This window comes from Lycorma delicatula, chromosome 4 (assembly GCF_047948215.1).
Source record: "Lycorma delicatula isolate Av1 chromosome 4, ASM4794821v1, whole genome shotgun sequence".
Taxonomy (NCBI): Eukaryota; Metazoa; Arthropoda; class Insecta; order Hemiptera; family Fulgoridae; genus Lycorma; species Lycorma delicatula.
In genome coordinates this window covers 19,939,092-19,957,159 of record NC_134458.1, presented here as the reverse complement: position 1 = coordinate 19,957,159, position 18,068 = coordinate 19,939,092, and the positions used below count along the sequence as shown (strand labels likewise).

General features: G+C 35.5%; 1 protein-coding gene across 1 annotated transcript in view; it reads left to right on the top strand.

Annotated features, from left to right (window-relative positions):
- The window catches only part of Nacalpha (nascent polypeptide associated complex protein alpha subunit), a 52,654-nt gene that overhangs the window by 13,796 nt on the left and 20,790 nt on the right, over positions 1 to 18,068 (top strand). The window contains exon 2 of the mRNA XM_075362447.1: positions 615 to 870. Within this exon, the coding sequence (XP_075218562.1) occupies positions 622 to 870 (249 nt within the window). The 5' untranslated portion in view covers positions 615 to 621. The remainder of the gene's footprint in view (positions 1 to 614; positions 871 to 18,068) is intronic.

Here is an 18,068-nt window from a genome sequence, read left to right as displayed (position 1 = left end):
AATTTGTTTCTTTGATAGTAATGGCATTGTCCGTAAGGAGTTTTTGCTTGCAGGACAGACTGTAAATCAATATGTTTACCGAGAAATTCTTGAAAGACTGTGGAAAAGAGTTGTCCTTGTGAGACCAGCCATCAAAGACAACTAGATTCTGCATCATGACAATGCACCGTGTCTCACTGCACTCTCGATTAATGAGTTTTCGGCAAAGAAAAACATTCCTGTAGTTCCTCAACCACCTTTATTCACCTGACTTGAGTCCCTACGACTTTTAAAAAAACACCTCAAAGGACACCATTTTGGAACAGTAGAAAACATTAAAAAAATGTAACCGACCATCTGAAGGATATTCCGGTTTCTGAGTTCCAACACTGCTATGAAGACTGGGAAAACTGTTTGAAGCATTGTGTGGCTTCCCAAAGGAAATATTTCAAAGGTGATAAGAGTCCATGTATAATTTGATTGTAAATAAAAAGTTTATCTGAACCAGTCTCATTACTTTATTTATAGACCTTGTACTTTTATTTTATTTTATTTATCCTGATTTGTATGAAAATGTTTGTTGTAATTTTAATAGTTTTCCAATTTTTAATGGGAATGCTGTTTTTATTTTCTAGATAAAACATGCCTGAACTAACTGAATTAGATAAAGCTACAGCATCAATGACCGCTGATCCAAGGACTGATGGGTCAGGCACAGAATCAGATTCTGATGATACCATACCAGAACTTGAGGAAACTGGTGGACTTGCCGGAAATGCTGGTGCATTTGGAGGCCCTGGAGTTCCAGCCATGGATATGGTCAGCAAGGCAAAACAGTCCCGTGGAGAAAAGAAAGCCAGAAAAATTATGTCCAAACTTGGCCTTAAGCCAGTAAGTGTAAATCCTCGCTTTTCTTTATAAAAATTACATTTGATTAAAATTTAAAAACTAGATTATTTTACTTCTATGTGCATGTTTTTGTATTTAAACTTCATGAACATTAAAGATAAGTTATGTGGTTTGAGCTATTGTGTTAGTTTTCATGTCTTAAGAAGTTATAGCAGATAAAATTTCGAGATTTTCTAAATCAGTCTTGTACATTGTGTTATTGTCTAATGAGACACATTTGGCATTAAGTCATTAGTGAATAAGCCTTCCAATGTTAGGGCATTAAGTCTACTATGTACAGCAGGGCTTGGTAGGTTTTATTATGTTCTATCATTCCCTTATCTCTGTTGCATAACACATAAAATTACCTGAATTTTTTAATTGTTAGACGATGTTTAGCAAGACAGTCATGGTCGGTGGCTAATTAAACAATGCAACTAAATTCTCTTGAAGATTTGAGATAATTTCCAGGTCTTATAACAGATCTTTCGATTTTTTCTCATTTTGTGAAGAATCTACTTCAGCAAGAAACTAACAAAAGTATATGCCTTCAGGCAGCATACATACAAAATAAACAAATGATACATAAAATATAAGAAAAAAAATCAGTAACACTTATATTCACCAGTAAAACAGTAATTAAATGCCCATAAGTAAGTAGTTGTTTAACAGTAACCGATCAGCTGTCTTGTCTCAGTACATTTCTCAAAGAATTCGACAGAATAAAAATACTTTTTAATTATGAATTTTTCCATCTATTTTAAAGCTTATTTTATTTTTTGCACTTTTAATACTGTTCTAAGTTCTAATTAGCGCCACTAGAGTGCCTAGCGGCAGGAAGGCCACCATGACAGTTATGTGTCAACTCAAGCTTCGCAGTGTGTGGACCTATACTTATCTATTATGTACTACAGTCCATATCATGTTGTGTTAAACTCAGAACCAGCTAAAATAAAAACATTTTGGTAATAACGGGCCGAATGTGTGATATGTGATATATCTAAACAAATGTGTAAGTGTTATAAAAAAGAAACATCTAGTTCTGCAAATTTATATGTTTTGCCTTCATTGCTTCGTCGAATTCAAGATTGCACATGAATTCTTCAAACTTATTTTAACATTATACTTACACGACTGGATATGTTCATTGCATCTTGGGTATCATGCGCTATATATTCTTTATATATTCATTCTATTTTTTATTTGTTATTATTTTATTTATTTGTTCCCCTTGGCCATTGTTAATGTTAGGCATTGTCGGGCGGTATTCTTCAATATGATCGCTCAATTAACAAAATTTAAATGTCGGCCTTCACATTGTAGTTCAACTTATCTTTGTGCGTGAATGATCTATTTCACCTTGATTTTATTATTCTGCATTACAGATTTGCATCCCAGTGAAATTTCCAAACTTGTACAAACTTGAGGTGTGCACAAGGCATCTATAACTCGTGCCCAGAATTTCCTTGAGAAATACAATCCTACCGCACATACCAAGCATAATATTAATGTTAGATTAGGAGCCTTATTAGACTCCTGGAATAAATATTGTGATGTGCAGTTGCTATTAGAAATTAACGACACAGAATCAAACCATGTATCCGACATTGAACTAACCGAAGAGCAATTTTTCTCTACCAGAGCGGCCATGGAAAAAATTCCTTGATGAATGGAGAATGAAAGATATGACAACTACTCCTGTAGAAAATAAGGCTAATTCACCAGTAACACTCCTGGCAATCACTTTACCCTCATTTGGTGATGATTTCAGCCAGCCAGTGGGTTCACTTTAAGGATGTGTTTAAGAGCTTAGTCATAGATAACCGTGCATTGTCTGATATTCAACGCCTGTATTATACAAACGAGGCCAAGGAAATCATTGCTAATCTTCATATAACTGCTGATAATTTTCCGGTTGCCTGGGATTTGGATTATAAGTGATATAACAACCCCAAATTAATTATTCAAAAACACAAACAATTTACTGAATCTTCTGCCTGCCTCTAAGGAGTCATATAATAATCTTCAGAAACTTATCAACAGTGTTAGAAGTAATATAAGTGCCATTGAAGCAGTAAATACTAAGACCCCGTTGCATGAATTGCTGTTATCACAAATGATTTTAGCGAATGTAGATACTGCTACATCAAGGGTGTGGAAATATAAAAATTCAGGGGCTGAGCTTCCCACTCTAGCAGACTTATTGTTGTTTTTAGAAGATAGGTGTCAAGTTCTTACTACATTATAATCTAATGACATAACTCCCGCCAAACAAGCCTTGAGACCTGAACTCAAGCAAGCCAAAAAATCGTATTTGGCTGTTCAAGGGTCGTGTATACTTTGCGATCATACACATTATTTATTTAAGTGTTCCCAATTTCTGAAATTAAATATTATTCAAAGAGAAGCATTTATTCATAAAAACCAGCTATGTTTCAATAACCTTTGTAGCAATCATGTAGCACCAAAATGTAATTCAAAACAATCTTACTGTAAGTGTGGCTTACGACATCATACGATAATTCATAGATTTAAAGATAAAACGACTTTAGAAAATAAGGTGGTAGAATTGGATAAACAAGGTCAAATTTATACCAATAATGAGGAAAATCTAGTTACTGTGCTAATTCACCTGTATTATTATCTACCGCCATTGTCCATGTCAGAGACCGTGTTGGCCAAACTCATAAATGCAAGGCATTACTTGATAGCACTTCTCAGTTTAACTTTATTACCAAAGCCCTTGTTATTAGGCTAGGACTAGAAAAACAGAAACCATTTTCCATTCCATGGAATCAATGATGTTGAGGCTACTACTAGTCATTGTGTCACAATAAATATTAACTCTACAGTCACTTTGTACAATCGTATGATTAGTTCTTACGTGCTACTAAGAATTACTGGTAATACGCCACATTCCCTGATTGACACTCATGAATGGAACAAACCTTCTGATATTGAATTAGCGGATCCAACATTTAATACTCCAGGCAAAATAGACCTTATAGGAGCTGAGATTTATTTTAATTTACTAATTCCCTGTAAACAATTAACTAAGCCCGGCCATCCAGCAATTATAAATACTCATCTAGGGTGGATTTTGTTGGGCATGATGCCAAGCTCCAGTGTCAAAACTATTCCAAGAATTCAAAGGAACTTCTGTGTTCGTCATGTTGAGATTCAAGAACATATAGAACAGTTTTGAAGAATTGAAATTAATGAGCCAGTACTTAATGAGGAAAGGCACTACTGTGAAGCACACCGGTAGATACATTGTCGGTCTTCCTTTAAAGAAAAATGTCCTTGATCTTGGCGATTCATTTGATGGAGTGATGAAACAATTTCTTCAGTTAGAAAAACGACTTGACAGGTACACAGTTGAGACTTGCCTACAATAACTTTCTTGAAGAATGTGAAGCTATGGGACACATGCAAGAAGTCTCAGTCTCAGCTACCAATTCATTCTTAACCAATTACCTACCACATCATCCTGTATTTAAGGAAAATAGTTGTACAACCAAGATAAGAGTTGTTTTCGATGTTTCCTTCAAGTCCTCCTCCTCACTATCGCTCAATGATGTCCTACATGTAGGGCCAAATATACTGCAAGATTTGTGTTCAATTGTACTTAGATTCCGTACTCATAAATTTGCCTTTACGGCCAACATAGCTAAAATGTACCATCAAATCAGAGTCGATGAAGAAGATTGTTACTTACATCGCATTCTTTGGCATCAATCTTCAAATGAGTCTATCAAGAAATTTAATTTAAAAACTATCACCTACGGGACATCTTCAGCTCCTTTCCTGGCTACACGTTGCATTCAGCAGCTGGCTAAGGATGAAGGTAAGGCCTATCCGAAGGGAGCACAAATATTATTGCGGGATATGACTGTATATCAGGTGCAGCAACTATTGAGAAAGCTCCTGAGTTAAAAACTCAAGTCATAGCCTTAATTGAAAAAGGTGGCTTTCATCTTAGAAAGTGGTGTTCAAATCATTCTGATCTATTAATAAACATTCCGGAGGAAGATCGAGAATCACAACTTCCTCTCGAATTCAGTGGCGAAGAAACTATAAGAGTACTAGGTATAGCATGGCTTCCTACCTCAGATAGATTTCAAATCACATTTAATGATAAAACCAGTCTACAAAAATCCACTAAAAGAGACATGCTTTCAACATCTATTTTTGACCCATTAGTTTTAATTGATCCTGCAATTATTATGTTTAAAATATTTATGCAACATTTGTAGAAGGAAAAACTTCAATGGGATGATGAACTCCCTGATATGTTGCAAGGAGAATGGCAAACACTGCATCGTCAGTTACCTAAGGGGAAGGACCTTCTAATTGATTGTCAAACATTATCACAGGCAGTACCTATGGAGATCCTACTACATGGGTTTGCAGACGCTTCAGAACAAGCTTATGCAGCGTGCCTTTATCTGTATTCTGTAAATTCTAATGGAAATACCACAGTGAAGCTAATTCTTCCATTAAAAAAATTTCTTTGCCACGTCTGGTGTTGTGTGCAGCATTACCTTTGAGTCAATTATTTAAGAAGATATGTGATGCTCTTGGACTTAAACTTAGTCAGATTTACCTATGATCTGACTCCACAGTAGTCTTGTGTTGGATTTCTGCTTCTCCAGATAAATGGAGAAATTTTGTAGCTAATCATATAACTCAAGTTCAAGAATTAACTAGAAATGCAAAATGGAATCAGTTTTCATCTCATGAAAACCCTGCAGACCTCATTTCCAGAGGTGTCTTTCCCTTACAATTTAAAGATAAACAACTTTGGTGGAATGGCCGTAGTTGGCTTCGTGATGAAGTGGTACATTGGCCACACGATTTTCAGATCATCACACCAATTGAGACTTCTGAAGAAAGAATGAATGTCAGTCTGTTTGCAACCAACACAAGAGGATGAGTGGGATGTGCCTTATAAATTCTCATTGCACTCAGAATTACAACGAATCCTGGCTTATTGTTTAAGATTCAGTCATAACTGTCACAATACTTTAAAAACACTGGATATTGTCAAGTATGGAACTCAAGTATGCTCTTAATTGTGTCATAAGATATGTCCAACATCAATATTATAGAGTAGAAATCAGTGATCTAAAATTATCATCAGAACTCTCCAATAAAAGTAAGATTTATAGGACGAAGGGGAAGGTGCTTCAATTTGTATAGTGATAATGGTACAAATTTTGTCAGAACCAATAATCAATTAAAGGAGTTAGGAAGATTTTTATGTTGAAGGAAACAACAAGAAAAATTAGCTACATTTGCTGCTGGCGAAGAATTAAATTAGCATTTCATGCCTCCCAGTTCTCCCCGTTTTGGTGGCCTATGGGATGCAGCAGTCCAATTAATGAAGTACCACCTTCAATGAACTGCAGGCAGTCAGAATCTGACCTATAAAGAGATGCTCACATTTTTGTGTCAAATAGAGTCGTGCCTAAACTTGAGACCCTTGTGTCCATTATCTGATGATCCTACTGACTACTCATTCCTGACACCCAGTCATTTCTTTGTAGGAGAAAATTTAACTTCCCTTCCTGATCCTGATCTTGTGGACATTAGCAGGTTATCAAGATAGCAACGAGTCTAGTGAATTGTGCAGCAATTATGGCAGAAATGATCAACGGATTACCTTCACAGTATTCAACAGCGTTCAAAATGGACCTCCCAGCACCAAAATTTGAAGCCAGGTACTCTGGTCCTCATGAGAGATGACAATACACCACCACTTCAATGGCATACAGGACTCATCCAGGAAGTGCATCCTGGTAATGACAAATTACTGTGTTGTAACCTTAAGAACTCCCAACAATACCGTGAAACACTCCAATCACCAAATTGTGTCCGTTCCCTGAATGAGACAATCAGCCTCCATGCAAGAACATTCTTCTATTATCATTTATTTGTTTTGGTATGAACATTATTAATTGTGTATCATATTATTTATTTATTTATTTATATTGGTGTGGACATTATTAATTGTGCACCTAAGACTGCTTATTTTTATTCATTGACTCATTTTTTAATGCATTTAATATTGTTTATATGTTATATTTTTATTAATTGTATTAACTACTAATTGTTCCCATAATTGTAAATGTACTCCTCTAGTACATTTAGGTGGGGAGCATGTTCTAAGTTCTGGTTGGTGCCAGCTGTGCTGTTGCCTGCTGCTAGACTACCTAGCGGCAGGAAGGCTGCCATGACAGTTAGTGTCAACTCAAGCTCTGTAGTGTGCGGACCTATACTTATCTATTATGTACTACAGTCCATATCACGTTGTGTTAAACTCAGAACCAGCTAAAATAAAAACAAATACTTTCAGGTAATTTTTTCCCCTTGTACTTATTTTTTTCTCAATTAAACTGAGCTCTGATATTCTGAATAACCATTCCTATATCTAGTGATTGATTTTTACATTAATTATGTTTGTATTTCTTATGTAATTTATAATTTCAGAAATATATAGACAAGGAACTGTAAACATACAGAGTTTTAAGAGGTTCACAATGAGTTTGAGATTGCACTCTGAATACATCTCGGAACTCTCTTTTCCCATATAAATATTTTTTCCTAATTTCCCATAACTGCTTCCTACAGAATAATCGAATACAATATATAGCTGTCAAAAAAGCTATGGTAAACTATGTTGAGAGAATAGTATTTTCTAATTCTGAAAATCTGCTGGGTGAATAGACCTTTTGGTAGTTCTTTCTCAACTGTCATATCTGACTAGTCCAGTTCAACTGATACTCTAGCTTTATCCCCAAAGAATCAGCAAATTCTAATTCCATTAGTCTTTCTACATCAATAAAGACTGAAGGAGTTGCAAATAATTTTGAATTTTTCCTTTAGTAAATTCGCAACACATAAAGTTGGTTTTACCTGAATTTATCTTAAAATTATTGTTAGGGAAATATTAGGCTAAACTGTTAGTGTTTATAAAAGTGGCCTGCTCCACAGCTTTTATTACTAGTGAACAATGTACTATCATCTGCAAATAAAAAAAAGGTTTTCGGTAGGAATAGTCAGTCACCTGGGTCACTGATATAGACCAAGAATAGAACATCTCCATTTATAGTCTATGGAGCTGACGTGGTAAGTTTAATTTAATTGTTCCTAATATTTACAACTTTATTAACTGATGTTTACCTGTTAAATAAGATTTAAACCACTGATAGGTTAGTTTACCGCCCAGGGAAGCAATCTTTTCCAATAATATATCTGTGCTGGCACAGTCGAAAGCCTTTGACAGATTAGCAAAGCATCCAATGACACTCTTGCATACATCAATAGCACCTATGCATCAACTATAAAATCAGTCAAAGCTAATTTAGTAGACTTATTTTTACAAAAACCATACTGATTTTTAAATAATTTTTTCTAGAAAAAATTTTTAAAGTGGTCACAACACTACCTTTTCGATAAGTTTTGATATAAATAGCAAAAGTGAATATGGGTCTGTAGTTCTCTTTATTTGCATTATTGCCCTTCTTAAAAACAGATTTTATTTTAGCCACCTTGCATTTTTCAGAAAAAGTTGCATCATCAATGAATAATTAATTATACAAGTGATTTGCATTATACAACTCTGTAGCAAGTTTTACACTATTAACACCAGCTGATGTTTTGGCAGAAAAGAGAACAATTTACACTCACATCTTTGTCATAAAATTTGAAATTTATTAAACTTTGTTTCAGAAGTCAGTTGAAAACCAGAAAGGCTGGTTCACTGTTACTTATATTTTGTGTGCTATATTAGCAAAGTAACCGTTAAAAATGCTATTAATTTGAAAAGCATTTATGATCCTATTTTCCTCTTTTAAAATTAATTTTTTGGTATTACTGGTATTTTCTTTAGCCGTACTACTATTATTTTCTAATGCTACCTCAAGCATTACTCAATTCATGAAGAATCTTTTTTAATTTATACTTCCCGATAGCTTCATGTTATTGTTTATTATATTGTAATACTTTTTTCCTGATCATTTTTAGAGTTAAGCCATTTTAAAAACAACTTCTTCATTATGTCTTAGATTTAATATTTTCTTATTCAAAGAAATTTTTTTCTTTAGTAAATAAATTTTTATTGACAGTGGGCAAGAGATGTCAAAATAAGTTAAGGTATTGATAAATTATCATACTTTATATTTGTATCCATGGCAGAGTATATACGAGGGTAAGTCAATTATTATCTGCAATGTAGTTATAAATTTTATTGCAATAAAAATAGGAAACTTACATGTACATCATTTTTCAACATAGTCCCCTTGCATTTTGACGCACTTGGTCCATCATTGTACAAGCTTCTTGATGCCCTCATAGAAGAAGGTTTGCGGTTGAGCTGCAAGCCAGGAATGCACCGCTTCTTTCACTGTTTCGTCTTAGGTAAATCGATGGCACCTTAATGCCTCTTTGAGTGGACCAAACAAGTGGTAGTCAGAAGGGGCAAGATCAGGACTATACGGATTTAGAGTTGAGTGGGAGAACTCGGACTGTTAAGACGTGCTATTTTCGCTCTACTGTTTTTTTGCTTTTTGATCAGGTTTTTTCGGCTATATCTATCAGGAAAGTGCTGTTTAACATTGTGATTGGATTACTGGACAAGTCTAAAGAAAAAATAGAATTTTTGGTTAACGGAATACTAAGTTTTTTAAATTTAAAAAAAAATCGTTTTTGTTTTTTAAACGGAAATTTTGGATTCACATCAAGGATGGATATACAAATAAGTGTTTAAAATTTTGTGAAAATTAGACAATGGACAACTGAGTTATTTCTGTTTTTTATTGTGGACATTTCATGCAAGTTAATACAGTAGAGTGACGTCACTGTATTTAACGTAAACAAGGACTGAAAATTTTTCACTAATAACAGTAAGTTTACTGAATTATTTTCTAAGTGTTTACAGACTTTTATAGGGGTAACTTTAAACGTTCATATCTTGTTACCCATTGGTCGTAGACCAAAACCGTTCAGGATCTATACGAATTGGGTCATTTCCGACGTGCAGTGGTGCATGTTAAAGACATGGAAGAGGGCACCACAGTGCAATAATTAAGCGAGGCTATTACGGCTGTTATTGGTATCACTGAATCCTTCAGAATTACCTCATTGCAGCAGGCATATGGAAATACTCTAAATGCGACAGTAATATCTAATCATAGGGCTGCAACTAAATTAATTTCTAGTAGAATTAAGGCCAGCTGGGTCCACTGTCGGGCTTATATTAGGACTGATAATGTGAGGTGTCAAAGATGTTGGGCCTCTGATCATACGAGTACGGTATGTAAGGGTCCGGATAGGTCAACCCTTTGTTACAATTGTGGTTAGAAAGGCCATGTGATAAGAGACTGCAAAGAGGCTACAAAATGCCTAGACTGCAACAGCACAGATCATCGCACCAGAGGAGTGCAGTGTTGCCTACCTAAATAATGGTTAAAATAATTTTATCAAATGCCAATAGGAGCATACTATCACACGATTTGGTGGGAGAGATTGCTAAAGCCCTCGAGGCCGATCTGATTGTCACCACAGAGCCAAATCTGAGAACGGCGGCAAGAAATGACTGGTGGGCTGACGCGGTTGGGGATGTTGCCATTAACAATATCTCCGGCCGTTTTGGCTGGCATTTGCTACATAGAAGTGAGTAATCCTAGCGGTTGCTCTTCTGGAATTTGTTTTTATTGCTGGTTATATCAGTCCAAATATAACTATCCGCGACTTTGAACAATACATTAGTGACTTACAACAAGTTATTCAGCGGGTACCTGGAAGACCAATACTAATGGGCGATTTTAATTGCAAATCCACCATAACTGGTATCTCATATACTAACGCTAGGGGACAGATTTTCGTTGATATGATTATGGCTACAGGGCTGATTTGCCTTAATGACGGCACCTTCACTTATAAGGCAAGAGGACATCGTGCAGTGTTGGATCTTACACTGGTAGATGATAGATGGAGTTCTTCACTTTTTTGTTGGAGTGTCCTTGAATCTGAAACTGGAAGTGATCATTCAGCTATGTTATTATCCTTTGACGATGGCCGATCGGTGAACAGGAGTATACCGGCTCTGTCAACACTATCCAAGAGGCAAGTGGAAATTGTGGCGGATAGAGTAGCCCGCAAGTTGTCAGATAGCAGGAAGGTCACGCCGTTCATATTGCAGGATCTTATAGCTGCGGTGATGGCGAGGGGGCCACAACAACAGGGGGCATCAGCCAGCATACTGGTGGACTGCTGACATCACTGATCAGAGACGGACTTTACAGTATTGGCGTAGAAAAAACTACAGACTACGCAGAGTTGGAGGTGTCGCTTTTAACCATGCCACGAGTATGTTCACACATGCTAAGCAAACATTAAATCACCTAATTAAGACCAGCAAGAGAGAGTGCTGGAAAGTGATATGCGGGGAGCTTGATTCGGACCCGTGGAGGAAGGCATATCGGATAGTTACTGGTAAGCTAGAAAGACGATTACCCCTCCTTACGGCGGAGGAACCTTATCGCCTCCTTTAAACAACAATTTAACAATACGTTCTTCCAACATACTGGGAAGTATCCTCCAAAAAGTAATTTATTAAACACGTGTGTGATTGTTTTCACACTAACGCCATCCGAGCGAACAAGGAGGTCCACCAATATTCCAACGTAGTAGGGACCTTATCCTTACTTAAACTGCAGATAACTTGACTCACTTCAGTACTGGTAAGCTCCAAGGATGCTGCAGCCCCACAAAACTGAGCAACCTCATTCCACACCCGCAGATGGTATGTGGTTTCTCTAGCTTCACTGTCATCAGGCAGTAAATCATCAAGTAATTTGCATAAGATCTCGGACGTCTGAAATTATGCCAAGCTGGGTTAAGAGGGCAGACAGAAGGATGTCCTATGTCGTTTGTGTCCCAATACCCTATAGACTACTCCCCAGGGATCCTTGTTTCCCTGCTTATGCACAAATGAATTGTCATCATCAAATCCCCTAAAATAAAACTGATTTTTAATTTATAATATTTTTTCCCTTAATTGTTATATCTTGAGGTAAAGACTGAACCCATTAATCAAAATGTGTATGTATTCAGTGTTTAAACACTCATCCAGCTACTGGTGTTAAACATGCTATTATGTGGGACTCTTTTAATTGTATTGAGCGTTCCCTAGTTGCTGGAGCAAATGTTATACAAGTTTTTAGACTTATACCTGATGTTGATATAAATAAAAAGTCTAGAACAAGATACACAGAACTAAAGGGTGAGAGGGATACCTGGCGGGCCAGGAATTCATCTTCGTCATTTGACTTTGTTAAAATATTGAGATCTACAATCTCTGTATTGAGACACAAGAAATACCCACCGTTCCAGATAGAAAATGCCCACCTTCCAAAGACCTGAAAGATACATTTATAATATGAACGTTTGTTTTTAGCACTACTTTAAGTCATTTGCTTGATTATAATATTAACAGGTTTAAAATTTACATTATTTGTTCCTTTCATTATAGTAGCATGGTCTGAAAAAGTAAAATCTTCAGTCTTTGTTTGCCAATTATTCCCTACATAATCAAGTGGAGCACCAAAACTGCAGCAAGCTATAATTTCAAACTTATGAGACAGCTTGTCTTTGAGAAGAGGAAGAAGCTTTTTATTGTAGCTGTCTAAAACTACTAATAACTTGTTTTTATGAGAACGAGTGCTAACACAATCTCTAAAGTTATAGTTATCCATTTCAAGAGAAATATTACAGTGTGTTGCCATAGAAAAATTTTTGGGAGTATTAATTTCATTGAAATGAATGTCTGAACATAACCCAGTGCCTCATATCTACTTGTAAGTCCTACTTGTGCTATTTCATATACTGGCTCCAGTTTACCTGGAAGACTATACCTTTGGTTTTCCTCTGATTTGCTTTATTTTCATTTCAAAATCATTACAAACATTGTTTGCTATTTTCATACTTTTACTCTACAAAACTACATTTTTTCAACTGAATCTAACAAAAGTCTTTCAAGTGTCATTTTCTGTTTAAATAATTTTGTATTTTCAACTCTTAAGTCAATTAATCTCCTATTTGTCTCTTCTAATTTTTTGTTTACAGAGATCTCGTTCCTTAAAAACTCTATTTGCCTTAGTAAATCTGGAATTATTTCATCGTGATCTGTAATGCTGTTTCTTTTATTTGTATCATTTCTGAAATTGTAACCTTCCTCACACTCCTTGTAAACCCATTTTAAAGAACCGTATTTAAAATTTTCCAAATTAACCTCCTCAGCAATAGTGCACCTAAGATGAAACCATCTGTTACATATGCCCTTACACTTTATATTAAGATTTTTTTTAGGCTTTTCCTATGAACTAAACAGTAGCTTAATTTCTTCCTTGCCATAGCCAGTCGAAGATGAACAATTTAAGTTAACAGGACAAAAACAGCATTAAACTTAATAAGCTACATAAGTTATTTTGAATTGTTACATTATATTTGATTCACGAAAGGCTCGTTATTTTCATTATTTTCCTCCAGTTCCATATTACTTAATAACAATAAAATAATTGCTGTGACACACAAAAGAACAATAAAATTATATTACTTAAATTAAATAAATAACAGAAGTGAGGAAACATAGCTGAGTTTAATCCATTTCAATTCTTTTAAATTTCAAGTTTTTCATTAATTATAAAAATATTATGGTTTTTGCTGATGTATGATAGTATACTATTCAACAAAGTGAAGGTCATGTTCATGGAGGAGTGCAACACTGTTGTTTTATTTGGCTGAAAATAGAGATGGAAATATAACACAACAGTACAGTCTGGGCTTAATCATACTGAACAAAGTGAAATGCTTGTCAATCCATTCTAAAAAGAATTGCTGTCTGTTTAAAATAGGTTACTGTATTTTATTTGTTTTTATTAGTAATAAGATGTCTACAAATTATGTAATGCTTATAACTACACACCTATCTTATACTTTTAATCTATAATTCTATGACTCGTGCATCTATATTCATCATAACATCATTGCTTAAAACTAATAAAACAGTTAATGTAAGAAATTTGCACTTTATGTACTTGTATATACTATTTTCAGTACGATATGTTTTCATAAAAGTACATTGACAGAAAACAATTGCTCTTATAAATAACAGGACAAAAGATAATATTCATTATTTATACAAAAATAGCCATAATTAAGCAGAAGGAAAACTGATATTTTATTATTAAACATTGATATTAAAATGACATAGATTAATTCATTAATATACATAAAAACGAATTAATAATAAAATGTTATGTAACACTGTCATGATGTGTGTTTGTGTCCATACACACAAAACACCAATGTTCAAAATAATTGAATCTCATAGCAGAAGTTGAAGTTACTTTACTAGTACCACTGGAACGTGACTGTACACAGTAGTAGCAGGTAAACTCTGAATATGCACTTCACTTTTTCAACTAGTATGTGCAAAATTTAACTAATTCTCTTGAAAAAAAAAAAACAAACTAACAGAATTCTGACTAAACTCTGCTTTATAATTTGTTAGTTATATCTAAAAAATAGTGTCCTGAAATTATATAATTATTTTTTACTAATGTAGATTGAAATAAGTTTTTCTTTCTTTTTAAAGTTTTATAAAAATGTACCATAATTTGAAGCAGCTTTTGCACCAAGATATTTATCATAATAAACTGAAAAAAATATATACCAAACTTAAATCAAGCTAAAATATATTACCACTGAAAAATAAAGATTTCTCAGAGCACTAACAAAGTTTGTATTCTTTTTACACTTATCCTTAATCAGTCTCTTATTATTGACACTTCTCTTACTTAATCTTTCATCATTAATATCTGTTATTTTAATGTACACTAATTTTGGTGCCTTACATGCGAAGGACCTGTGGTCCCCATACTACACAAAGCGCATACTGACGGCTCTTCGCACTGTGCCCAGGCTTCCTGCAATTAAAACGTAACTGGAATCTGTCCATCCTTCCACTGTTTGCTGATACATGCCCTACGCCTCAGCATCTGTAACACTTGTATTTGAATTCTCTTATTTTCACGCTGCAGTTAACCCATCCCATCGGTATCCACTGTTCAATTAGTCTCTCCACCGCCATCATTGTACTGATAACTATAACATTTTTTTTGTAATTCCATAGGCCGGACGTATGGACGATATCTTAAAATCACCCGTCTCCTATAACTTGGCGCTATCACATGTTGAATCTCCAGCTACGTCATTTCTGCTTCAATATCTTTAATATGTACCACTTTCCTGTGACCTCCTCTCATATTATTATCCACCTGGAGGTCCGCTGCCTTGGTTCTCAACAATGCTTTCAACTCTTCTGCTTTTTGCGCATCTGTAACTCTCATGTAAAATTCTTCTCTTGCTCCTCTTTTAGATTATAGGACCTCTCCTGCCTCCTACCTTGTCACTGCCCTTATCATTGTTTTCAGCAAATCTGCTGAATATGACCTGCCATCAGCCTTAATAACTATTGTTCTGCTGCCTTGGACTGCAGGCGTTCTTGTTATTCGTCGTTTTTTTTGTTCTCTAGTTCCTCTCCTGCCAACAGTACATATACAGGTGAGCTATATTGATGGGATACATTTAAAATGCATTTGTGGAGCATGTGGAACACATTGCCAAAGGACGAGATTTTTGCACTGCGTTCAGTGTTTGAAGATTACATGTTTGATGAGAACATTCTTTGGCCCTAATAATCATGTTCAGCATAGTTTGGCACAGGGTTCATGCAGGGGTGGCTGCTATCTCCCTTCAGTTCATTGATGGTAGTGGGCTTTGTGGTGTACACCTTCTCCTTTAGATAACTCCACAGGAAATAGTCGGTGGAGTTAAGATCGGGGATCTGGATGGCCAATGGATATCACAGAATCTGGAAATCAGGCATCCGGAGAAGTGTCGTTGAAGGGTTGTCATTGACACTACTGCAGTATGACTGGTGGCACCATCCTGCTGTGTCCACATGTCCCGTAGACCAAGCTGTCTCATTTCGGGAATGAAAAATGTTTGTAACATTTTGTTGTAACACTCAGCAATGACTGTGATGGTGTCATTGTTTGTTCTCAAAAAAATAGGGACCTATCACACAGGCATGACTTACTGCACACCACACAGTAACCTTGGCACTGTGCAATGGCGTTTCGTGCAACAGTTATAGATTTTGTCTGGCCCAGAATCAATAGTTTAGTTTATTGACATAACCATTGAGGTGGAGATGAGCTTCGTCGGACATGATAAGGTGTTGCACAAAGTCATTGCCTTTGCTGATTAGCCAGTCACAGTATGTGGTTTGTTGAACCTGTTCTTAGTCGAATAATTTATGTATGGCCTGTACCTTGTATGGACACAATTGTAAGTCCTTTTTAAGGATTCACTGTACATGGAATATGCACTTGTGACACAACTGCTGACTTGACTTCTTTGGACTTTGGTCCATGGCACTGGACACACATTCAATGTTTATTGCACTATGCGACGATTGAGGTCTTCCAGGGGATTGTTGTTTGTTCATGTTTGCGGTCTCACAAAAGTTGTGAAAAACACGCAGTATGATCTTTCGGGATGGTGCTACACGTTTCTTTAAATGTTGTTTGAAAACCTTTGTGCTGTGGTGATGGAGCTTCCACGACGTACAAAATTTCAACGGCGGTCCACATTACGATGATTCCCTGCCACAATGAAAGAAACATGTATCAGTAACTCCCACCCTTACACTTCCTGTTAAGCTATATGAAAAACATGCATGACTGTTATTGCTTGCAGTATTCAAAATATGAGTATGTCCAATCAATATGGCTCACCCTACTTGTAACTAGATCTTCAGACCCCCTGTACAAATGGCTTAATATCTTCTTGATTGCCACACTTAGTCTACTTCCAGCTATAATCATGGTTGTTGCTTTCAATTCTGCTTTTATTTTCTTAGAGCTCCCAAAATTTTAATCAGAGGCGCTTCTCCTGTGTGTGCATAGTGCACAGTATATGTTAGAATGCTAGGTTTTATAATCCATCTCATCACTGATAATACAGTCGTGACTTCTTTGTCTTATCTTTTGATTATCTCAAAAAACTGACCATCTCATAGTTTTCGATAAGTTGTCTATTATCTACACATCCTTTGTCAGTTCGGACAGCCATCTCTAGTCACGAGTTTGATCAATTCCTAATCAGTTAACTGATTATTTAGCAGATTTCTGATCTCCCTTTCTTTGTGCCCCTCTGTTTGGGATGCCTGTGTGATTGCTGCAATTGGCGGTGACATGTCTTTTAGCTCTTTAAACCCTTTATAAATTTTCATTAAATCTTTCTCATGTTGCACTATATATTCTTGAAGTCCTGACCCCATGTTCTGTCAGTAATAAATAAAAGGACCCCAATTAGGTCATCAGGGGCCACTCTTGAAGTACTCGCTTTGGTGGTCTCCATCAGAGGTAGACATCTTCTCCTTTCCATCTTCACCAGTTGCTTTAATTCAATTTAAACCCTCAGTATTGCAAAGAGGGTTGAAAACCGAGTTCTCATACACCCCACTTGGTATTTTTGGGGGGTTGGGAATATTTGTAATTAAAATTAACTCCACTATCAAGTTCTTATCACTGAACCAAATAAAATTATTATAACCTATAATGCTTTAACAGTCCATGCTATCAAAAAATAACAAATAATTGAAATAAAATTACAATAGTCAATGTTATCAAATAAATATAAACAGCTCCACACATTCAACAACCAACTAATCCCCGCTAACTTGAAACAGCTACTGACAGTCAGCTATAGACCCTATTGCCTATGGCAATAAAGGTCGTAAAGCTAAAAACTTAATAAAAAGGTAAGTCTGTTTTCCAAAAGTAGTCAAAGTAAAAAACATCTAATTATATTCCGCCAACAATTACCAATCCTACAGACCAGATAGCTAAACCAAAATAAGAACAGAGCGCACAAAAATATGTCCGTACTCAGCAGAACCTCTAAGACTACACTCCTAGTTTGTTAATTTGGATTTCAAAGGATAATATCATATATTGAAATTTCTAATTTATTTATAAAATATCAAATAAATTTTCAAAATGTCAAATTTGAAAGCGCAAAAACTCCCGTATCAAGTTTTTGTCATTTTTTTTATTTCAAACGACTAT